The 26,393-nt window shown below is 40.5% G+C and overlaps 1 protein-coding gene across 24 annotated transcripts in view; it reads right to left on the reverse strand.

The window, feature by feature from the left end:
- The window catches only part of kcnma1a (potassium calcium-activated channel subfamily M alpha 1a), a 300,575-nt gene that overhangs the window by 79,792 nt on the left and 194,390 nt on the right, over positions 1-26,393 (reverse strand). For 23 of the 24 annotated variants that reach the window (XM_036960289.2, XM_090217158.1, XM_090217155.1 and 20 more), the window contains exons 4-8: positions 25,265-25,358; positions 24,238-24,349; positions 10,252-10,327; positions 5,473-5,548; positions 3,828-3,998 (exon numbers count right to left, since the gene is read on the reverse strand). In XM_036960289.2, coding sequence (XP_036816184.1) covers positions 3,828-3,998; positions 5,473-5,548; positions 10,252-10,327; positions 24,238-24,349; positions 25,265-25,358 — 529 coding nt within the window. Of the gene's footprint in view, positions 1-3,827; positions 3,999-4,136; positions 4,430-5,472; positions 5,549-10,251; positions 10,328-24,237; positions 24,350-25,264; positions 25,359-26,393 lie in introns of those variants that run through there. The other variant, XM_090217159.1, reaches the window with a different exon arrangement.

Consider the following 26,393-nt stretch of genomic DNA (forward strand, 5'->3'; position numbering starts at 1 on the left):
CGAGGGGGGGGGGGGGTTTAAAGATATCAAATAAATGTGCAAATGCTGAAAAACTGGGGGGATGAGTGTCCAAAAGTTTATCTTGTAGTTCTCACTTAGCACTGACACTTTAAAGAAGAGAACAAACTAAGAGATAGTGAGATGCATTGCCCAATCAAAGTTTTTAAAAAATATTTGGGGAGCAAAAATAGGAAAGAAAACGTTTTAATTAAGAAAACCCCAGTTTTTAAGGGTCATGGGTTTTGGGAAGAAAAAATGTAAAGCGTAAATATCGCCACAGCCGTCCAACAACGGTTGATCTGTGATAGGATCTAAAACATCTGGAAGTAGCAAAGAGAAGAGGGGAAAAAAACCTATGTGCCATGTTTTGTCCAACAAACACCAATGATGTGGCAGGTTGATTTGAGCAGGCCGGCCTGATGGTCCACAGCTGCAAAACACATTAAGACTCATTTGGAGGGCAGTGGGAATGAGCTGGATGCATTTTGCAAAGTTGCAGCCTCCTGTCCTGTCCGGAGGTACTTCTCTCTTAACTGCCTATGTCAACAGCAATATCCCGCTAGCACTGTTTAGCCATTTTTGATAACTCTTTAGCTGCTGAGCTTTTTACTAGCCATTTATCTACCCACTAACTGTTTAGTTATTCACAAAGTGTTTGTTTGTAAACCGTTTAGCGAACTGTCTAGATTGTTGCTATCCATTTAACTACCCACTACCTGTTGAGTTGCATGCTAACCACCAACCTTTTGAGAAGTTAGCTAACCTTATAGCTATTCACAAACTGTTAAGCTGTTGCTTACTGTTTAGCTGTCCACTAACTATTGAGCTGTTTGCTAACCATTTAGCTATCTACTATCTGTTGAGCTATGTGCCAACTGTTCAGCTATCCATGATCTATTTTGTAACCGTTTTGAGCCTTTAACTAACCGCATAACTATTCACAAACTTTTGAGCTGTTGCTTAATGTTTAGCTGTCCACTAACTATTGAGCTGTTGCTTAATGTTTAGCTATCCACTAACTGTTCAGGTTTTTGCTAACTGTTTTTATGTTGACATTTTAGTCATTTAGCAGACGCTCTTATCCAGAGCGACTTACAGTAGTGAATCCATACATTTTCATACTGGACCCCCTTGGGAATCGTACCCACAATCCTGCCATTGCAAGCGCCATACACTACCAACTGAGCTACACTCTACCAACCGAACTGTTCAGCTAACCATGAACTATTGAGCTATTTCATTACTGTTTTATCCATTAACCTTTTACTAAGCCAATATACTCACGAAACCCAAATCCAGGGGAAATAATGTTACGATGTGAGGTTGATGTGAGCGCTGCTTTGAGTTTGATCTGGGTTTACAGAATCACCACAATGGAGTAATTTAATGGCACTCCTGATAGGAAACAGACCTACTGCTGCCAGACCTAAACAGCCTCCAGACAGAGTAACACTGTTTCTTTCTTTCTTTCTTTCTTTCTTTCTTTCTTTCTTTCTTTCTTTACATCGCTATGACAACCACACGGCACACTCTCAAACAGCTGGAGGTCATCTTCTATTGGATCATATGAGATGGATCGAGTTACAGGCTAACAGTCTAAACTAACATAAATCTGTTTAGCTGCAGTGAGCCCATTTTCGTCTAGGGGGTGCTGTTCTGACGGGGGTTAAATGTCAGAGTGTAAAGAGCTGCGGTCGCTATGGTATCACTCAGGCTGGCCTAGGCCTGGTCTTCCTGCCACTGTGTTTGTTGGAATAGTGGGGAGGGACACGAGAGGAAGGGGGTAGTCCTGAAACAACAGACTGCTTTAAGAAGAACAGCAACAACCGCATTATCAATCTGCTAGTAGCACATTATCTTATAACTCTACTCTTCAGACAAATACAATCCACAAGCTATAGGGAGGGAAGCAAGACATGAGTGACTATTGTCAAGTGCAAATATACAGTAGGCTACTACAGGAGGCATCACAGCAATAGTCCTAATAGACAAATAGCATCAATAGTAACCTAAGCAGGTACTTACAGCACTTTCAGAAAGTATTCAGACCCCTTGACTTTTTCCACATTTTGTTACGTTACAGCCTTATGTTAAAATTGATTAAATTATTTTTCCCTCCTCATCAATCTACACACAATAACCCATAATGACAAAGCAAAAACAGTTTTTTAGAAATGTTTGTAATTGTATTAATAATAAAAACAGAAATACCTTATTTACATAACTATTCAGACCCTTTGCTATGAGACTCGAAATTGAGTACAGGTGCATCCTGTTTCCATTCATCATCCTTGAGATGTTTCTACAACTTGATTGGAGTCCACCTGTGGTAAATTCAATTGATTAGACATGATTTGGAAAGGCACACACCTGTCTACAGTATGTAAGGTCCCACAGTTGACAGTGCATGTCAGAGCAAAAACCAAGCCATGAGGTCGAAGGAATTGTCTGTAGAGCTCAGAGACAGGATTGTTTCGAGGCACAGATCTGGGGAAGTGTACCAAAAAAATGTATGCAGCATTGAAGGTCCCCAAGAACACAGTGGCCTCCATCATTCTTAAATGGAAGAAATTTGGAACCACCAAGACTCTTCCTAGAGCTGGCCGCCCTGCCAAACTTAGCAATCAGGGGAGAAGGGCCTTGGGCAGGGAGGTGACCAACAACCCGATGGTCACTGACAGAGCTCCAGAGCTCCTCTGCGGAGATGGAGAACCTTCCAGAAGGACAACCATCTCTGCAGCGCTCCACCAATCAGGCCTTTATGGTAGAGTGGCCAGACGGAAGCCACTCCTCAGTAAAAGGCACATGACAGCCTGCTTGGAGTTTGCCAAAAGGCACCTAAAGATTCTCAGACCATGAGAAACAAAATGCTCAGGTCTGATGAAACCTAGATTGAAATATTTGGTCTGAATGCCAAGCGTCACGTTTGGAGGAAACCTGGCACCATCCCTACGGTGAAGCATGGTGGTGGCAGCATCATGCTGTGGGGATGTTTTTCAGTGGCAGGGAGTACATTGATGAGCGCTCAGGACCTCAGACTGGGGGTTAAGGTTCACCTTCCAACAGGACAATGACTCTAAGCACACAGACAAGACAACGCAGGAGTGGCTTCGGGACAAGTCTCAGAGTGTCCTTGAACATCTCTGAAGAGACCTGAAAATAGCTATGCAGTGACGCACCCCATCCAACCTGACAGAGCGTGAGAGGATCTGCACAGAAGAATGGGAGAAACTCCCCAAATACAATTGTGCCAAGCTTGTAGCATCATACCCAAGAAGACTTGAGGCAGTAATCGCTGCCAAAGGTGCTTCAACAAAGTACTGAGTAAAGGATCGGAATACTTGTGATATTTCAGTTTTGTATTTATTTATACATATGCCCAAATTTATAAAAAACAGTTTTTGCTTTGTCATTATGGGGTATTGTGTGTAGATTGATTGAATGTTTAAAACATAGAATATACTTGCAGTGAAGCCGCTCAATAACTACATCACATTAGTCATCTAACAGACTCCCATCCAGAGCGACACACAGAAGCAACCAAAAAAATGTTTTTAATCAATTTTAGAATAAGCCTGTAACGTAACAAAACGTGGAAAAAGTCAAGAGGTCTGAGTACTTTCCGAATGCACTTTATACTGTACATATAAAAATCGGTAAGCTTAACAGTGCTATGTAAACATTGCTAACATTGATGAAGACATTGAAAGACTAACTGTTCTGTCTGGTATAACAGTTCTATATAGTGTGAAAATGGGGACAGGCGGGTTGGGGGTGGGGGGAAGGGGGCAAAGGGGGGAGGAGGGGAGAGAAAAACATTGTTTTACCAAACCCCCAAGGATGAAGAAGACCATGAACAGGCGTCCCAGGGTGGTTTTTGCATAGACATCCCCGTAGCCCACTGTTGACATAGTGACCATGAGCAAGTAGACACATTCCCAATAGGAAAGTGACTGGGAATTTTGGAAGTTTTCCCAAGGATCCCCTGAGTTTTCCACCTAAAAACGGGAGCGGGAAAGAGATTTGAACAGGGTAGAATGTCAGTCTTAAGCAAAAACATTGGAAGGATTTTGATCACAACCCCTGAAGCAGGTTCTATATGTTCTGTGCATGCAGGTGCTCTAGGTTTGTCTTACCATCAACATGGTCTTAAGAGTCAATCAAGCCAGCATTGCAGAGTTTACACAGTAGCCAACAAACATGTCTTCCAGTGGACTAATGCATTTCCGGCGTGGTTGAGGAAGCTGTGACACTATCAAGTACCTCCTCCACTGGTTAGTGCCTCCAGTTCGGAAACAAGTGAACTGAACTGAACACGACATGGTTCTGACACTTAGGGCAGCAGTTTGCAAACAAAGGCCCTGCATATAACCTTCTCAACACAAGTTTGATTGAATCTGGCCCTGCTGAACTATCGTGCTTTCACTCTGATCAGACAAAGCAGCATTTCTGGAACCTTAATATTGAGCTGATGCTGCCATCTAGTGTCAGGAGGTTAGAGGTATCCTCCTGCATGTTCTAATGCTATATTAGTTGGTGTGTTATTGTACTGTTGGTTGAGCCATTGACATAAATGTACTGACAACTTGAGCCAGCTGTGTGTAAGAAATAAGAGAAAAACTGAAAAAAGGACAGACATTGTTGATTGATTGAGCTGTCATTTCACTGATAAAAAGGACAGACATTGATCTGTAGTTCTACTGATTGATTAAAGCGCCCCTAACTCTTCATCATCACATGGAAACACCCTCTATTGGCCGGTCCGAAGGCAATCCCTAGCCCCCTCCCCTCGGGTGGCAGCACATCTGAACTGGGTGGATGGGGGCTATACAAAGATGGCGCCCACCTAGCCTTTTTAACTAACATGCCGATTCCCAAATCAAGCCCGGGCCACTACCCCCTAGGCCCTGCTGTGGATCTGAGAGGATCAGATAGGTTTAAGCAATATGGTCATTTTCTGCTTCACCTTGCCTTCAAAAAGGCTGGGGATTTTCATACAGTTACGGGCACTGAACATTTTGTATTTTGGTACTGGCAGAACTATTGCCGTAATGGGTGCTCTAGGGTAACCCAGCAACACGGCGCTCTAGGGTATCCCAGCAACACAGCGCTCTAGGGTATCCCAGCAACACAGCGCTCTAGGGTATCCCAGCAACACGGCGCTCTAGGGTATCCCAGCAACACGGCGCTCTAGGGTATCCCAGTGTAGGTTCTTTTTTTAAACTACATTTTTAGTGCCCACAACTGTATATATTTTGTTCCGTATTGCTTACATACCTATCCGATCATTTCGGACATACAGGAGTCCCCGGGGGGTAGGAAGTAGGGGTTGGTCAGGGACCCTTCAGCACTTCAGATCTGCCACACATCCAGGGGGAAGGGAGGGGCTAGAGGTTGTTTTCGGACCAAGCGTTAGGAGTTCTCACCTCCCTTACTCCCCCCGTAGCCCAACCCCCCCGCCCAGCCACTTACCAAATGTATGAATCCGGCAGCTGTTAGCCATGTGCTTATGAAGATGGAACACAGGTTCACCAGCTTGATGGAATTGCTGGGTAGAATAAGAACCATAAAAATCTCTCAAAGAGATCCAGACCAGGTAAGGGTGACAGAAAGAGAATAATGTAATGGGAGAGGCTCATCTATTGGGTCTGAGATGGTGAGGCTAGAAAACACCTGGCTTAGGTTGTAAAGTACCGTACTGTCCTGTACATGTACTCTCTGCTCCTGTCATTATTTTATCATTACGTCATGTTCTGTCTTTATGTCTGGCATGGTATGCCAGTAAGATGCTAAATAAAATGTAAGATGCAAGTAAAAAAAATATAAAAACAAAATGTTCTATTCTTTTCTCTTTCGCTAAGCCAGGAAATGAATGGGACTGTGGGTCTCTAGGGGGGTGGGATCAGGTCAAAAACAAAAATGCAATAAAACCAAACAAAATTCATTAAGCTGAAAGGGATTACTCTATTGAACTGCTAAGAACGTACATTATGTCATGACAGCTTTTGTGGAATGCTGTTGCCAGCACTTAAACCATCATCTTGTGTTGTGTTTCCTACATATAGTCAACAGCTACTGTAGTGCCTATTCTTGCCCTGGTGTAATAGGGAACGTGTCATGCTTTAGTTCAGGATCGGTCCACATACATCATGCACTTTCCCTCCCCCTCTCTCTCTCTCTCCCCCTTTCCCTCCCCCTCTCTCTCTCCCTTTCCCTCCATCTCTTTCTCCTTCCCTCACTATCTCTCCCTCACCTGTACACGAGGGCTAAGCCACAGAAAGAGAGGATTACTGTACATTAATCAACGTCTCTGTGTTTACAGTGTTAAGAGCCCAGAAAGGACAGGAGAGGCACGCTGGGCAAAACAGTCATCAAGAGACAACCTCAGTGACACTTTACTGTACAGTCCTGCTATTTACTCAGCCACTACATGGGGAAATGAACGTTAAAATACATAGTAATTACATAACAATTTCAGATGACATGAGTGGGATTCATTGGAATAAGCACCGTGGGAGCTACAATATGTAACATTTATACCAGGGAGTCTACTATATGTAACATTTATACCAGGGAGCTACTACAGTGCCTTGCGAAAGTATTCGGCCCCCTTGAACTTTGCGACCTTTTGCCACATTTCAGGCTTCAAACAAAGATATAAAACTGTATTTTTTTGTGAAGAATCAACAACAAGTGGGACACAATCATGAAGTGGAACGACATTTATTGGATATTTCTAACTTTTTTAACAAATCAAAAACTGAAAAATTGGGCGTGCAAAATTATTCAGACCCCTTAAGTTAATACTTTGTAGCGCCACCTTTTGCTGCGATTACAGCTGTAAGTCGCTTGGGGTATGTCTCTATCAGTTTTGCACATCGAGAGTCTGACATTTTTTCCCATTCCTCCTTGCAAAACAGCTCGAGCTCAGTGAGGTTGGATGGAGAGCATTTGTGAACAGCAGTTTTCAGTTCTTTCCACAGATTCTCGATTGGATTCAGGTCTGGACTTTGACTTGGCCATTCTAACACCTGGATATGTTTATTTTTGAACCATTCCATTGTAGATTTTGCTTTATGTTTTGGATCATTGTCTTGTTGGAAGACAAATCTCCGTCCTAGTCTCATGTCTTTTGCAGACTCCATCAGGTTTTCTTCCAGAATGGTCCTGTATTTGGCTCCATCCATCTTCCCATCAATTTTAACCATCTTCCCTGTCCCTGTTGAAGAAAAGCAGGCCCAAACCATGATGCTGCCACCACCATGTTTGACAGTGGGGATGGTGTGTTCAGTGTGATGAGCTGTGTTGCTTTTACGCCAAACATAACGTTTTGCATTGTTGCCAAAAAGTTCAATTTTGGTTTCATCTGACCAGAGCACCTTCTTCCACATGTTTGGTGTGTCTCCCAGGTGGCTTGTGGCAAACTTTAAACGACACTTTTTATGGATATCTTTAAGAAATGGCTTTCTTCTTGCCACTCTTCCATAAAGGCCAGATTTGTGCAATATACAACTGATTGTTGTGATATGGACAGAGTCTCCCACCTCAGCTGTAGATCTCTGCAGTTCATCCAGAGTGATCATGGGCCTCTTTGCTGCATCTCTGATCAGTCTTCTCCTTGTATGAGCTGAAAGTTTAGAGGGACGGCCAGGTCTTGGTAGATTTGCAGTGGTCTGATACTCCTTCCATTTCAATATTATCGCTTGCACAGTGCTCCTTGGGATGTTTAAAGCTTGGGAAATCTTTTTGTATCCAAATCCGGCTTTAAACTTCTTCACAACAGTATCTCGGACCTGCCTGGTGTGTTCCTTGTTCTTCATGATGCTCTCTGCGCTTTTAACGGACCTCTGAGACTATCACAGTGCAGGTGCCAGGGGGTATACTTTATGTAAAATTTTATGTATAATTTTATTTATGTAAAATTTGTACCAGGGAGTATATTATATGTAACATTTATACCAGGGAGTATACTATATGTAACATTTATATCATGGAGTATACTATATGTAACATTTGTACCAGGGAGTATACTAAATGTAACATTTATATCATGGAGTATACTAAATGTAACATTTATACCAGGGAGTATACTATATGTAACATTTATACCGGGGAGTATACTAAATGTAACATTTATACCATGGAGTATACTATATGTAACATTTATACCAGGGAGTATACTATATGTAACATTTATACCAGGGAGCTACTATATGTAACATTTATACCAGGGAGTATACTATATGTAACATTTATACCAGGGAGCTACTATATGTAACATTTATACCAGGGAGTATACTATATGTAACATTTATACCATGGAGTATACTATATGTAAAATTTGTACCAGGGAGTATACTATATGTAACATTTATACCAGGGAGTATACTATATGTAACATTTATACCAGGGAGTATACTATATGTAACATTTGTACCAGGGAGTATACTATATGTAACATTTATACCAGGGAGCTACTATATGTAACATTTATACCAGGGAGTATACTATATGTAACATTTATACCAGGGAGTATACTATATGTAACATTTATATCAGGGAGTATACTATATGTAACATTTGTACCAGGGAGTATACTAAATGTAACATTTATATCATGGAGTATACTAAATGTAACATTTATACCAGGGAGTATACTATATGTAACATTTATACCGGGGAGTATACTAAATGTAACATTTATACCATGGAGTATACTATATGTAACATTTATACCAGGGAGTATACTATATGTAACATTTATACCAGGGAGCTACTATATGTAACATTTATACCAGGGAGTATACTATATGTAACATTTATACCAGGGAGCTACTATATGTAACATTTATACCAGGGAGTATACTATATGTAACATTTATACCATGGAGTATACTATATGTAAAATTTGTACCAGGGAGTATACTATATGTAACATTTATACCATGGAGTATTCTATATGTAACATTTATACCAGGGAGTATACTATATGTAACATTTATACCAGGGAGCTACTATATGTAACATTTATACCAGGGAGTATACTATATGTAACATTTATACCATGGAGTATTCTATATGTAACATTTATACCAGGGAGTATACTATATGTAACATTTATACCATGGAGTATTCTATATGTAACATTTATACCATGGAGTATTCTATATGTAACATTTATACCAGGGAGTATACTATATGTAACATTTATACCATGGAGTATACTATATGTAAAATTTGTACCAGGGAGTATACTAAATGTAACATTTATACCATGGAGTATACTATATGTAACATTTATACCAGGGAGTATACTATATGTAACATTTATACCAGGGAGCTACTATATGTAACATTTATACCAGGGAGTATACTATATGTAACATTTATACCATGGAGTATTCTATATGTAACATTTATACCAGGGAGTATACTATATGTAACATTTATACCAGGGAGTATACTATATGTAACATTTATACCAGGGAGCTACTATATGTAACATTTATACCAGGGAGTATACTATATGTAACATTTATACCAGGGAGTATACTATATGTAACATTTATACCAGGGAGCTACTATATGTAACATGTATACCAGGGAGCTACTATATGTAACATTTATACCAGGGAGCTACTATATGTAACATTTATACCAGGGAGTATACTATATGTAACATTTATACCAGGGAGTATACTATATGTAACATTTATATCAGGCAGTATACTATATGTAAAATGTATACCAGGGAGCTACTATATGTACAATTTGTACCAGGGAGCTACTATATGTACCATTTATACCAGGGAGCTACTATATGTAACATTTATACCAGGGAGTATACTATATGTAACATTTATACCAGGGAGCTACTATATGTAACATGTATACCAGGGAGTATACTATATGTAACATTTATACCAGGGAGTATACTATATGTAACATTTATACCAGGGAGCTACTATATGTAAAATTTATACCAGGGAGTATACTATATGTAACATTTATACCAGGGAGCTACTATAAATTCTCAATGCATGCTTTGAAGAGTTGTTTCCACATAAGTTTAAATGTGTTAGTATAAGTCTGGAACAGGACTGTAAAATAAAGTGTTACAGCAGTGTCCAGAGAGTGTCTAGAGAGCAAACCTGACCCCGAGCTTCTATGTCAGATGGATTCTGTAGATAGTTGTTGTGGTGCTACCGTGCTGGAGTGGTGGCGGTAGTCCAATGAAAGCCCTATACTTACCTTGTTTTTAAGATATTCAAAAACTGTAAAATTTCTGAGAACTGTATCAATCTCAAGGCTCTCAGGAATCTTAAGCCTGAGAGAGAGAGAGAGAGAGAGAGAGAGAGAGAGAGAGAGAGAGAGATAAGAGAGAGAGAGAGATAAGAGAGAGAGAGAGAGATAAGAGAGAGAGAGAGATAAGAGAGAGAGAGATAAGAGAGAGAGAGAGAGAGAGAGAGAAGAGAGAGAGATGAGAGAGAGATAAGAGAGAGAGAGAAGAGAGAGAGAGAGATAAGAGAGAGAGAGAGAGAGATAAGAGAGAGAGAAGAGAGAGAGAGAGAAGAGAGAGATAAGAGAGAGAGATAAGAGAGAGAGAGGGAGCAAGAGAGAGAGAGAGAGGGAGCGAGAGAGATAGAGAAAAGAGAGAGAGAGAGAAAGAGAGAGAGAGAGAGATAAAGGTTAATAACCATACATAAAAGGATAGTATTTTACAGTGTGGCCTGTCGCCTATAAGGAGGATATACTGTAAAATAGGCCTATATACAGTACAGTAGTGTCATGTACTGTAAACTGAGTGTCCTACATGTGTCTGAGTCCAGCGGTTAGAGAAACAATGCAACACCTGCCTCAATGCCAGTTTACATAACACCAATATATTCCCTGCTCTGATCTACCGTGTGTGTGTGTGTGTGTGTGTGTGTGTGTGTGTGTGTGTGTGTGTGTGTGTGTGTGTGTGTGTCATGCATACCAATGTGTATTTCTATTCATTCTGGATGGAATAACTTACACTAGTAGTGACTGAGGTTAACAGGGCAGGACGATGTTAAACAGTTACTTATCTTTGTATTTTTCAAATCTCTTTGTATTTTTGGGGATCTGTTCATAGTTTAATTCATGGTTGATACCAGTGGAGGCTGGTGGGAGGAACAATAGGAGGACATGCTCATTATAATGGCTGGACTGGAATAAATGGAACGGGGTAAAACATGTGGTTTCCATATGTTTGATATCGTTCCATTTATTCCATTCCAGCCATTACGAGCCTCTCCTCCTATAGCTCCTCACACCAGCCTCCACTGGTGGAGACATCTGTAAACAAAATAGTTCTCTCCTGCGTACAGTGAGAAAGTGCTTGGAACTATCATGCAGCAAGACCATACAACACATCAAACTGCAAGCTTCATCACACGTAACAGCTACAGTACCACAAATATTTGTATACACGGGCCACGCGGGAATCAAACCCACAACCCAGATGCTACCATCAACCTTTTCCCCCCCAACATACTAAGCCATTGGAACCACACTGCAGAGTAAAGAATAAGAATCATAACCACAATGAGAGACTCCACACCCTTCCCAGACCGCATTTGGAGATAACTACATAAATTCTTTGAACATGGCCCAGACCCCATGTTCTACCATTCTTATCCCATTTTAAGAGGAAGTGTAGATTGTGATTCTTAAATAAACTATGTTTAAACAGACAGGACCACAGTTTGACTATGGACCCATGGATCTCTATTGTCACCCCATTTGGAAAGGAAGCGTATACTGGACGAGCCAGACTGTTTGAACATGACCCAGACCCCATATATTCTACCATTCTTACCCTACAGAGTAACTATGGCACTAGATCTTTATTCTTACCCCACAGAGTAACTGTGGCTCTAGATCTTTATTCTTACCCCACAGAGTAACTATGGCACTAGATCTTTATTCTTACCCCACAGAGTAACTGTGGCTCTAGATCTTTATTCTTACCCCACAGAGTAACTGTGGCTCTAGATCTTTATTCTTACCCCACAGAGTAACTATGGCACTAGATCTTTATTCTTACCCTACAGAGTAACTATGGCACTAGATCATTATTCTTACCCCACAGAGTAACTACGGCACTAGATCTTTATTCTTACCCTACAGAGTAACTATGGCACTAGATCTTTATTCTTACCCCACAGAGTAACTATGGCACTAGATCATTATTCTTACCCCACAGAGTAACTATGGCACTAGATCTTTATTCTTACCCCACAGAGTAACTATGGCACTAGATCATTATTCTTACCCCACAGAGTAACTATGGCACTAGATCTTTATTCTTACCCCACAGAGTAACTATGGCACTAGATCATTATTCTTACCCTACAGAGTAACTGTGGCACTAGATCTTTATTCTTACCCCACAGAGTAACTATGGCACTAGATCATTATTCTTACCCTACAGAGTAACTGTGGCTCTAGATCTTTATTCTTACCCCACAGAGTAACTATGGCACTAGATCTTTACTCTTACCCTACAGAGTAACTGTGGCTCTAGATCTTTATTCTTACCCCACAGAGTAACTATGGCACTAGATCTTTACTCTTACCCTACAGAGTAACTGTGGCACTAGATCATTATTCTTACCCCACAGAGTAACTATGGCACTAGATCATTATTCTTACCCCACAGAGTAACTATGGCACTAGATCTTTACTCTTACCCTACAGAGTAACTGTGGCACTAGATCATTATTCTTACCCCACAGAGTAACTATGGCACTAGATCTTTATTCTTACCCCACTGAGTAACTATGGCACTAGATCTTTATTCTTACCCTACAGAGTAACTATGGCACTAGATCTTTATTCTTACCCCATTTGCAGAGAAAGCTCAGAGAGGTCCAGAGACCAAGATATGGTCTCTTCTGCCTCTCCTTCTCCATAGCCATCCCATGCGGCCCCAACCTCACCCTGTACCCTTTCTGAAACAACTCTCCACACGATTTCCTACGCCTGAACGTGTCTCCACGAGCCTCGGCGCGAGGGGCGCAACCGCGTGGACCCCGGTACATCAGAAGCTTAGTAGGGATCATCGCTACAGATCACAGATACTTAGTTATCTATTGTAGTGTGTCAGGTAGTTTCTGTTTAGGGTCCTTGTCTTTCTGTAAAGTGGGACCAAGTTGTAGTTCTTCAGTTCTAAGGTACAACACTGTTGGTTCAAGAGTGTCTCAAAGGAAGAGATGAAGACGAAGTTCTTGAAGAAGGCAATGGATTCAAAAAGATTATTGTTCTTCTTTGGAAGATAGACAAGTTGAGTTTTTCCAGGTAGAATGAAAGAGATAAAACAAAACACTCCCAAAGCTAAGACAAGGTACAACTCTAGCGCCGGTGAATAACCTTCGCCGAGGTTCCAAAAGGTCAGTTTCCACCAGAAACGCGTGTATAGAAAAACCTGACTAAAAGGTCCAGAATCAAGCACTATGCATGCTTAAGAGAACACCAGACAGACTGAGTGACAGTCAGGTAAACAGACACCAAGACTCTGTACCTGTCTAGTACAAATTGTATCCTGGTCTGATATGAACTGTGATACAATAGAGGCTCTATCCTTGTATTGTCATTGTGTTAATAATCTGAACAGCCCAAACAGATTTCATTTTGGCCTCTTTGTTGTACCTACAGAGAGTCATGTGGATTTGCAACCACCAATAAGGTGCAGTGTTCAGAGGTGAGGCGTTTTTAAAACTGCCTGAAGCAATCCAGGGATTTAGGGCGAGAGGTGAAGTAATAATCTGTATTTAATCACAAGTGCCGTGCTGTCACTAGCAGATATCAGATGGGTAGACAGTATCTATAGTACACTGGGATAAAGCGGAATGGAGGTTTGTGGATAATAATGGCGCCGGAGGGGATGACTGCCATTTTACGGGCTCCTAACCTAACTTATTTAGTACATAATGTTGCTGCTACCATCTCTGATGACCGAAAATAGTTTCTGGATATCAGAACAGCAATTACTCACCTCGAACTGGACAACGTTTTTTTTTTTATGAGTCCAAAGCGAAGGACATACTGCTTCTCCGAGACCAGGCCCAAATCCCCCTTATTCGTGTGAAGAAAAGACGGAAATACAGGGGGTGGAGATCGGGGTGCCTTATTAGAATTAGTCGCCGAGTGTGTAACCAGCCTCTACCATCTGTTTAAAGCATACAAAGCTCTCCCTCGCCCTCCATTTGGCAAATCTGACCATAATTCTATCCTCCTGATTCCTACTTACAAGCAAAAACTAAAGCAGGAAGTACCAGTGACTCTCTCAATACAGAAGAGGTCAGATGATGCGGATGCTAAGCTACAGGACTGTTTTGCTAGCACAGACTGGAATATGTTACGGAATTCATCCAATGGCAATGAGGAGTATACCACCTCAGTCAATGGCTTCATCAATACAGTGCATTTGGAAAGTATTCAGACCCCTTGACATTTTCAACATTTTGTTATGTTACAGCCTTATTTTAAAATGGATTAAATACCAAAATATCCTTAGCAATCTACACAAAATACCCCATAATGACAAAGCGAAAACAGGTTTTTAGTAATGTATGTTGTTACGTTCCTCAGTTTCTGTGTTGTTTTGGGTTTGTATGTGTTTGTATATGTTTCAGGAAATGGCTTCCTGGATTCCCCTAAGCAGCTGATTGGTCGGGCCCATTGCAGATTGGAGCTTTGACCCGCCCTCCCGTCAGGGGATACAGCTGTCTACAATTACCGACTCCTTCGGCAGCTTTAAAAGCCAGTGTTCCTTTGTTAGGAAAGAGGGAGCTTCCTTGTCCTGTGTTGGTTGTTGTTCAGGGACAGTTTTTGTTATGTATTTTGTAGCCGCTACTTCTGAGGTATGTGTATGACAAAGGACACTGTGCTTGTGATTATTGAAATTGTTCACTTTAAGTTTGTATTATTCTGTTTCATTTGTTCCCAGGGGGGAAGGGGAAGGCACCTTGTAGTGCTTAGGCAAGAGGCCTGTGGGCATACATATACCCGTAGTATGTATCCTGTCTATGGAAACTAGGTAAGACCTGGTCGGACCAACCCCTGTATTTTGGTTAGCGCGCCAGGTTGTGCTGGGGTTAGGTACGTAGTGGGTAGGCAAGTAAGGTAGGAGAGGGGGCTCTTAAACTTAAACTTTCTTTGCTTTGGTTCCGTTCGGCCACATTGCCGTGTTAAGAAAATAAATTCCCAGTAAACGGTAATATTCTCTGCCTCTGTCATCTTTACAATCACATACCTCTTTAACTCCACAAGGAGTTGAGTGTAGCAGGGCGTTGTGTTCCCTCCTGCAAGAGGTGTACATAACATATGCAAATAAAAAACAGAAATACCTTATTTACATACATATTCAGACCCTTTGCTATGAGACTTGAGCTTGAGGTGCATCCTGTTTCCATTGATCATCCTTGAGGTGTTTCTACAACTTGGAGTCCACCTGTGGTAAATTCAATTGATTGGACATGGTTTGGAAAGGCACACCTGTCTATATAAGGTCCCACAGTTGACACTGCATGTGAGAGCAAAACCCAAGCCATGAGGTTGAAAGAATTGTCCGTAGAGCTCCAAGACAGGATTGTGTCGAGGCACAGATCTGGGGAAGGATACTAAAAAAATGTTTACAGCATTGAAGTACACAGTGGCTTCCATCGTTCTTAAATAGAAGGTTGGAACCACCAAGACTCTTCTTAGAGCTGGCTCTCCAGCCAAACTGAGCAATCAGGGGAGAAGATACTTGGTCAGGGAGGTGACCAAGAACCCAATGGTCACTCTAGAGTTCCTCTGTGGAGATGGGAAAACCTTCCAGAAGGACAACCATCTCTGCAGCCCTCCACCAATCAGGTCTTTATGGTAGAGTGACCAGACGAAAGTCACTCCTCAGTAAAAGGCACATGACAGCCCGCTTAGAGTTTGCCAAAAGGCACCTAAAGACTAACAGACCATGAGAAACAAGATTCTTCGGTCTGATGAAACCAAGATTGAACTCATTGGCCTGAATGCCAAGCCCCACATCTGGAGGAAACCTACCTCCATGCTTACGGTGAAGCATGGTGATGGCATCATCATGCTGTGGGGATGTTTTTCAGGGGCAGGAACTGGGAGACTAGTCAGGATCAAGGCAAAGATAACTGAGCAAAGTACAGAAGAGATCCTTGATGGAAACCTGTTCCAGAGTGCTCACAACCTCAGACTGGGGCGATGGATCACCTTCCAACCCGACAATGCAGGAATGGCTTCGGGACAAGTTTCTGAAGTGGTACCGGAGCGCCAAGTCTTGGTCCAAAAGGCTCCTTAACAGCTTCTACCCCCAAGCCACAAGACTGCTGAACAATTAATCAAATGGCCACGCAGACTATTTACACTTAACCCCCCCCCCCCCCTTTGCTGCTACTCACTGTTATTATTATCTATGCATAGTCACTTTACCCCTACCTACATGTACAAATTACCTCAACTAACCTGTACCCCTGCACATTGACTCGGTACCGGTACCCCCTGTATATAGCCTCGCTATTGTTATTTTATTGTGTTACTTTTTTAACATTTTTAATTACTTTAGTTTATTTAGTAAATATTTTCTTGACTCTATTTCTTGAACTGCATTGTTGGTTAAGGGCTTGTAAGTAAGCATGTCACTGTAAGGTCTACACCTTACAAATACAACTTGATTTGATTTGTATTGACTTCAACTCAGAGCAATAGAGCCATCTGTACTACTGAAGAGTACAGGAGTAAACAAATCGCTCTGGGTAGTTGGAGGAGCCACATCGAATCCGAACTCATGTCAACACTAAGTATTCCCGAAGCTAATGTGCTAACCGTTTCCCTACCAAGGCCATTGGTTCTCGTTGGGCAGGTGACGTAACTGCATGATGGCTACTAGCATATGCTAAATAGCCCGCATCTGCTACACATGCAACAACACTGCATGTAACACAATCCAAATCTGTGGGTATGTGCACTGCCAAGCCCCTCCCCTCTGTCACGTGACTGACAGTAGAAACACACACTGGAGCCTTTTATCAATCAGCAGCCTAGGGATGACCATGTTACAACACGGATAATACCCTGTCCAGCCAGTAAGGATTATAGCCCCCCCGCACACACTCACACACTAGAGGACTAAGGGGAATGCACAAGCAGATACTTTACTAGAGTCAGTAAGCAGAGCACAAGGCTTCAGAGATCAAAACAGACAGTACACTAATATCACCAACAGAGGGCAGTAGTGATGAGAATATGTCATTTGGCGAGATATGGATGGTACATTGGCTCCAGTAGTCTGTGTGTGGAAGTAATATGGGATATTATGTCATATTGCTTTAATTTTAAAATCGGGGTTGAGCTTTTACAACACTGCCTATATCTTCTTATATGAGGGCATTTGCATGTATTTCTTTTTACCCTTGCATTGTATTATAAGGTCTATATACATGTAGTTATTCCTATTTTTCCACAGGACCCTACACTATCAATTCAAAGCTGCCTTACCATCCTCCACAAGCTCTGTTCTTTCTAGAGTGAAGCCCTAGTAGGACTGAAATGACTTGTGTAGATGGGGTGGAAGGGTTGGGGCTCTGGGGCTAACAGCAAGCTAACATCTTTCAAAGCACTAATCAGAGGAGGCTGGTGAGGGGAAGACGGTTCACAAATAATTAATGGATGTGTTTGAGACCATTCCAATAATTCCGTTCCAGCCATTACTATGAGCCAGTCCTCCCCATTTAAAGTGCCACCAGCCACCACTACAGCTAATCAACACCACTAGCCTGGCTATGGCCCTCTCTCTCATGGGAGGGACACCCACTTCAAGTCATTTAAGAAGATGGTGTCTTATTTCCAGGAGGAACACTGCATGTCCTTTTTATATTAGCCACACGTTTCTCTACCCTCTTAATTAACGGCCAAATTGCAAAATGGGAATGAACATTACTGTGAAATGAGAAATACATAGAGTAGGATAGATGGAGAACTGTCTCCTGTGGCTCAGTTGGTAGAGCAACACCAGCGTTGTGGGTTTGATTCCCACGGGTACCAGTGTGAAAATAATTAACATTTAAGCACTCACTACTGTAAGTCGGTCTGGATAGGAGTGTCTGCTAAATGACTAAATGTCAAATGTTGAATAGAGCAGAGCTACTGCAGTGCAGAACCTCTTAATTTTATTTTCAGTAATGGAGTCCAGTGGTTCTCCTGTTAGAGAAAACCACTGGAAGTTTCTCAGGCAGTTCCATGAGAACAACTGGTAGTGTGTGTGTGTGTGTGTGTGTGTGTGTGTGTGTGTGTGTGCGCGCGTGTGTGCGTGCGTGCGTGCGTCATAGCTTTTAGTCACACAGAGAGAGAAAACTGAATGAGTCCACAGGGATTGATGTAAAACTGTTAACACCGTCATTGTTTGCCTCTCAAACAGACGACAAAACAGAATTAGTGAGATGGAAATAGTCTTGATGGACATCAAGACAAAGACAAATCACTGATTATGGATCCATCTCTATTGATTACAGTGAAGCCATTACAATTATGTCAACTTGCCTTGCCACTGGATCTCAACTCAATAGAGATTGACATGGGGGACATGTGAGGACATTATACATGTCACTCAGTCACCAACCACTGGACGGATTATTCATGCATGTTGGATCTAGAGTCTGATGTAAAATCTACCTGATAACACCTCTACAGTACCAGATCTATCATTAGACTTTCTATCTATACAGTCATTGGATTCTGTCCTGTCGTCAATCATTGTCATGTTGCTATAATTTGACATGTTTCTTATTTCCTGGAAACCTTTGATTTGTGTCCAATACCAGCTCATCCTAATAATAACCTGGCCGAATACATTTACATTGTCATTTTAGTTATTTAGCAGACGCTCTTATCCAGAGCGACTTACAGTTGGTGTATTCATCTTAAGACAGCTAGGTGGGACAACCTCATATCATAGGCATAGAAAGTACATTTTTAATGCAGCTATCAATAGGATCAGAACTAGAAGGGGGGGTCAAGTGCAAGTGGTGGTTAACATGTTGTTTGTTTTTTGTTTTTTGGGGGGGTGGGGGTTGTGGTGAGGAGAAGGATTATTTAAGATACTGTTTCAGATGTTTTCGGAAGATGGGTAGTACCCTGCCTAATACCCTGTCGTCAGCTAATAGTACCCCCTGTGATATCAACCAGTTGATAGAGAGTCCGGCCTATGTGTTATGGCACAATAGCACAGTGTAGGCCAATCACACACACACACACACACACACACACACACACACACACACACACACACACACACACACTATGTCACAGTATATTGTAGTGTGGACCCAGTCAATGGATCGCTGGGACAGTAATATCTGTTGCTACGTAATGTGACATACACAAATATGCATGGTCATTTTTTAAATGTTTTATTTAGTTTGTTATTTTATGGAGCCATCCCTTGTATAATTTTGTAGGCCTCCCAGGTCCTGTATTTGCATTGAAAGTAATGTATATAATTGCTGCCGCTAGGGGGAGCTGTGATGTCAATGGGGAGCGTTAGTGGGCCCGTGAGGTCTTGGATGTTGCTTCTTCAATATTGGGAAATGCCTAATACTGAACTATCTTATCTCCATCTCATCATTCCACTCTGTTAATTCAGGTATGTAATGCGCAAAAGTGCAATATGACTCATGAAATATTGAGATAACATGGTTAACTACATAGTCCATGAGTTTGGTAATGTTTGAAGGCAATTGAAGGAAATTTAACTGAGTGAAAAACTGGTTGGTATTTTCCACATTATAAGTAATGGGCGTTTGCTAGGTTGCTAATGGTTATACGTAAGAAAAGGGAATACGACTTTTTCAACAAGGTTTTTAGCTCATATTTGTTTTATTTCCAATGAACAAAGGCTCAGTTTACTTCAGGAAATATATGTAAATATGCAATGTGACTATAAAATGTGTTAAGTGTTTATTTGTAAGAAAATAGCATTGAACAGTTTACTAGCATTATGCTAACCGAATTTAGCTTTGCGCTAGCTAACTCGAGGCTATTGGGTTTCAGCTTGTTAAATCATATGTTGATGGTTTAGAATGTAATGGTTGTAGCATTGTTTAGCACAGCCTCCAGTCATTTGTAGCTTTATGGAAATTGACACTGCTAGTACAGTGAGCTAGGTATAATGTAATGTAGCCTCTTATGGTACAATTTGATGGTTTTACATGCCAAATAGCTTTTATTGCTAGATGCTAAATACTACTGATTGAATAGCCTCAGATTATATGCAGTATTAATTTAGCTATAGCAAGAGGTGAAAGGTGAATGCGTAACGTAAACTCACGTAAACTCGTACATCGCCGTGGTCCGTACAATTGCCCTTATTTTAGCGCCCCAAAAACGTAATACTTCCAGATTAACTGTAATGTCAATACCATTGTAAAGCACAATTTCTCCCCTTTCCATCAGAATCAATTACATGACCTAAACACTGCCCGTTTCTGCATAATTCAAGCAGGCAATGAGCCCCGTCGGGTATTTTTTTAAATGGCGGGTGGGGAAGCGAAACTAATGCGTGATAGTGAGAAGGAGAGATGTCGGGTGGTAAAATTGCTTTTTTTTCACTCAATCTGTCCAATTTATCACCTTATCGCCTCTAAAATGTAAATAAAACACTATAAAGAGTTTATATAATGTGTCATTACATACCTATTTGAAGGTTTGTGTCGAATTTGAATCGGGGTTTTAGGGCGGTGCTTAAGTGATCTTAGAAGTAAACAGCAGCTTTGAGAATGATGATGGCATGCAATGATGACGCAAAAAATGACTAGGTATCCCCCCTTACCCCCGTCACTGTCCATTTCTTGTTTCTAAATGATGAGAGAAGTGCTACACCTGGTGGAAAGAGATTGTAAGACAGAAATAGTTGCTTTATGCATGCTGTACGTTACGACATGACACGCCACGATGTAAAGGAGGGCCCGTTTTTGAAACTTTTCTCCAATACTATAGAGCCATTACCATGTCGATCAACGCTTGAATAGAAACAGTTCACACCCCCGATTTTGAAGGCAACACAGTCAACACAGTCGCTACAGTCCCATTAGTTTTCTTTGTAGCCTCGTTTGAATGTCGCGGTTAAGCACATTTGTACGGAATGGGGTGAGTTTACGTTAGATGTATGGAGACTTTTGGGGGGGGGGGGGCTTGAGACCTTAATTTTTGATACACAAAATGGAATGTGAAAATACTTAATACTAGTATGCAGTTGTAATGTATAATTGATTTTGCCTAAATAAAAAAAGTTTCACAAACTTGGAGTATGCCTAATACTGAATCCTACTAACTTTTCTCCATCTCATCATACCACCCTGTTAATTCAGGTCAATTATCTGCTGACTACGTCTCAGTCCGAGGCATGTAACAGTAACACACAATCTCACAGCAATAAACACACATGCAATACACGCTAGTGGAAACACACATTCTATTTCACACGTGGTGTGTGTGTGGGACCATATAAAATCAGATGACCCTAAAATACACTATCTGACGCACAGAAAGCGTCATTCCGCCTCTATGCAAACACAAACACAGTGTGACGCGAGTGGGCTTTTCGAGGGTGTATTCTTCTGTGCTATCTGACACATTCTCAGTGGTAAAATTATATATTTTTTCATCTCACTGGCTTCCCCAGTATGAATAGATGATAGATAAATAAATACATAATTTATGAATGCATATTCATGGTGAGTAAAGGGAAATCTAGGCCATCTCAAAACAATGGCTTTCCTCCCAGTTGCTTTTTCAAATACCTCCAGAAATAGGGGGCTGGTTAGACCCAGATAGTAGGACTCAGGATTCACTGCCGAGGAGAGCCTCCTCCCAGTAAACAATCTGGTTACTTCTGCATTCCAAGACCGTTAGTAGGGACCTTCTCAGAAAGTTAAAATTGCAACTTCTTATTTATTTCTCAAAACCATGTTTTTTTTCTCCAAATATTTCTGAATAAAATTGCCAACTTCACCAACATGTTTACCAAATTGGTATTCCATTGTAACCTTCCCTGATGTCACAGGAACGTTCACTGTTGGCTGGTCTCTTTTTTTACATCAGACTACAGATTTAATTAGTGGCAATGCAAAGAATGGATAATTATTCAATCCAATCTGTCATAGACCACCATATCAACCTTTTTCATCATTCTACAGCTAGTTAACACTAAAAATAGCATCACCACGCTACTACTGCATAGCCTACTGAGAAAAATAAGCCATGACACAATCCAGACCATTGTATGTTTCCCAGGCTGCACCTATTGTTAAATGTGGAGGACACTACACAGAACAGGTCCAATAGATGTCAATTTAGAGGTGTCATGAATCGGAATGGACGATTAATTAGGGCCGATTTGAAATTTTCATAACAATCGGAAATCGGTATTTTTGGAGGCTGATTTTTATGATTTTTTTTTCAACTTTATTTAACGAGGCAAGTCAGTTAAGAACACATTCTTATTTTCAATGACGGACTAGGAAAGATGGGTTAACTGCCTTGTTCAGGGGCAGAACGACAGATTTTTACCTTGTCAGCTCAGGGATTCAACCTTGCAACCTTACGGTTAACTAGTCCAACGCTCTAACCACCTGCCTCACGAGGAGCCTGCCTGTTACGCGAATGCAGTAAGAAGCCAAGGTAAGTTGCTAGCTAGGATTAAGCTTATCTTATAAAAAAAAATCAATCATAATCACTAGTTATAACTACACATGGTTGATGATATTACTAGTTTATCTAGCGTGTCCTGCGTTGCATATAATCGATGCGGTGCGCATTCGCGAAAAAGGACTGTCGTTGCTCCAACGTGTACCTAACCATAAACATCAATGCCTTTCTTAAAATCAATACACAGAAGTATATATTTTTAAACCTACATATTAATGCTAAAAGAAAGGTTAGCAGGCAATATTAACCAGGTGAAATTGTCAGTTCTCTTGGTTCATTGCACGCAGAGTCAGGGTATATGCAACAGTTTGGGCCGCCTGGCTCATTGCGAACTAATTTGCCAGAATTTTACGTAATTATGACATAACATTGAAGGTTGTACAATGTAACAGCAATATTTAGACTTAGAGATGCCATCCGTTAGATAAAATACGTAACGGTTCCGTATTTCACTGAAATAATAAACGTTTTGTTTTGGAAATTATAGTTTCCGGATTCGACCATATTAATGACCTAAGGCTCGTATTTCTGTGTGTTATTATGTTATAATTAAGTCTATGATTTGATAGAGCAGTCTGACTGAGCGATGGTAGGCACCAGCAGGCTCGTAAGCATTCATTCAAACAGCACTTTCGTGCGTTTTGCCAGCAGCTCTTCGCAATGCTTCAAGCATTGAGCTGTTTATGACTTCAAGCCTATCAACTCCCGAGATTAGGCTGGTGTAACCAATGTGAAATGGCTAGCTAGTTAGCGGGGTGCGCGCTAATAGCATTTCAAACGTCACTCGCTCTGAGACTTGGAGTAGTTGTTCCCCTTCTTCTGCATGGATAACGCTGCTTCGAGGGTGGCTGTTGTCGATGTGTTCCTGGTTCGAACCCAGGTAGCGGCAAGGAGAGGGACGGAAGCTATACTGTTATACTGGTAATACTAAAGTGCCTATAAGAACTTCCAATAGTCAAAGGTATATGAAATACAAATGGTATAGAGAGAAATAGTCCTATAATTCCTATAATAACTACAACCTAAAACTTCTTACCTGGGAATATTGAAGACTCATGTTAAAAGGAACCACCAGCTTTCATATGTTCCCATGTTCTGAGCAAGGAACTTAAATGTTAGCTTTCTTACATGGCACACTTTTACTTTCTTCTCCAACACTTTGTTTTTGCATTATTTAAACCAAATTGAACATGTTTCATTGATGTATTATATTAAGTTAAAATTTGTGTTCATTCAGTATTGTTGTAATTGTCATTATTACAAATACATTTAAAAAATAATAATTGGCCGATTAATCGGTATCGACTTTTTTTGGGCCTCCAATAATCGGTATCTGCGTTGAAAAATCATAATCGGTTGACCTCTAGTCATGACACCATATACAAGGTACAATACTTCACCACAGAAAGACTTCTGTCACACTGCTCTAAGTCACTGAGTCATTGTAGAGAGATGGAGAGAAATATAGAGAGAGGGAGAGTGAAAAAGGTCAATTCTTACCCAGCCAGCTCCTATTCAAGTAGACCGATACGAAGACGGGAGGAACAGTGAAGAAGTCCACCACTGAGTTGACCTCCAGCCAGAACCACAGCTTATCATTGGCTGCTATGAACTGAAGAAGAAATAGAACGGTAACACCTCACTTAAAGCCTGGAAAACACAAAGAAGACTACACTCTAAGGTCATTTCAAAAGCTACTTTATGTCAAATGTGACATTAGGACTCTTCAATAAATAAACTCTGCTTTATGTTTTCTTTCCTTGCTTACTTCATAGTATCGCAATACTGGTATTGTGACAACCCTAATTGATGCAGTTATAATGTATCATAAGACTTATCTTTGTTTGCTATGAACTGAGGGGAGACATAGACGTAACAATTCATGTTGGTAAAACGTTCCTTTAAGTCCATGCTGCAGGTTAAATTTGTTACCAACATGAATTATTGCTTCTATATCTCGCCTCAGTTCACAGTACAATGACTTATGATGCAATCATAATGCATTAAAACAGTTATCATGAGCATGTATGACCGCTTTGTAATGCGCTATTATCGTCTATCTAATCCTCTTATTATATAGAGTTCATGCATAGTTCATGTTTTATTTTTAACCTTATCAATATAGCAACATAATACATGCATTTTCATATACTGTATCTAAAGAGTACCTTGGACTCTAACATACTGAACTAAAGTTGCCACTAGAACAGTTCAGTTCTATAAAACATAACGACCAGGCTAGGGCCAACCCGCTTGATCAGTTTCCCAGCATCGTCCCCTGACATACAGCATGTTGTTTGTGAATAGATCTTAGTCAGTGATGTGATTCATGTGTAGTCGTGACTGCCATAAGCAGCTTAGGACTTTATTTATTCATTGAGGGTTTCAGGCAGGCTTTTTCTCCAATGGAACGCTGGCTTTGGGAGAACACCAAGTCAGTATTATGACAATAGATCTCCTGCCTTTAGAGAGAGGTAGGTGTGTGTGTGTGTGTGTGTGTGTGTTTTAATAGGGCTTTAGTACATACCCGCAGCCCAAAGTAGAGGAGGAAGAAGACATTGAAGAACATGTCGATCTGTAACGTGAAATCTTTGTAGAAATTCTGACAGGATTCTATGGGACTGTGAAAGAGAGAGAAAGGGAAGAAATCGTCACATTAATAGACATACTCTATTACAATAATATATGTCACATTAATAGACATACTCTATTACAATAATATATGTCACATTAATAGACATACTCTATTACAATAATATATGTCACATTAATAGACATACTCTATTACATGTCACATTAATAGACATACTCTATCACAATAATATATGTCACATTAATAGACATACTCTATTACAATAATATATGTCACATTAATAGACATACTCTATCACAATAATATATGTCACATTAATAGACATACTTTATTACAATAATATATGTCACATTAATAGACATACTTTATTACAATAATATATGTCACATTAATAGACATACTCTATCACAATAATATATGTCACATTAATAGACATACTTTATTACAATAATATATGTCACATTAATAGACATACTCTATTACAATAATATATGTCACATTAATAGACATACTCTATTACAATAATATATGTCACATTAATAGACATACTCTATTACAATAATATATGTCACATTAATAGACATACTCTATTACATGTCACATTAATAGACATACTCTATTACATGTCACATTAATAGACATACTCTATCACAATAATATATGTCACAGTTTGGGGTACCACACATAGCCAGTGGATTTCAAATGGTGCAAACAGTAGAAACCTGCCCACTACTGTGTATTCCCAAGTGTTCACAGAACACAGGAATCATTAACAAGTCTTTACACATCTTTATTCATCCCACTGGGGCAATTAGTTTCAGGACTGCTGTGAATCAGACAACAGACAACAACAGAACAGACCGAACAGTGTGCGGGTATTGACAATAAAACAAGTTGTGGCTTATGTCAATGGCAAAAAAAAAATAAAAGCCTGCAACAAAACCCATGTGTGTAGATTGTCCTGTCTTCCCTTTAGTGTACATATCCCATAAAGAAGGTACATGGCTCTTTGCAATCAGCAAGGTGGTACAGTATAGTATAGTAGCTAGCCTAGTTAGCTAGC

This window comes from Oncorhynchus mykiss, chromosome 23 (genome assembly GCF_057628025.1).
Source record: "Oncorhynchus mykiss isolate SJ-2025 chromosome 23, ASM5762802v1, whole genome shotgun sequence".
Classification (NCBI taxonomy): Eukaryota; Metazoa; Chordata; class Actinopteri; order Salmoniformes; family Salmonidae; genus Oncorhynchus; species Oncorhynchus mykiss.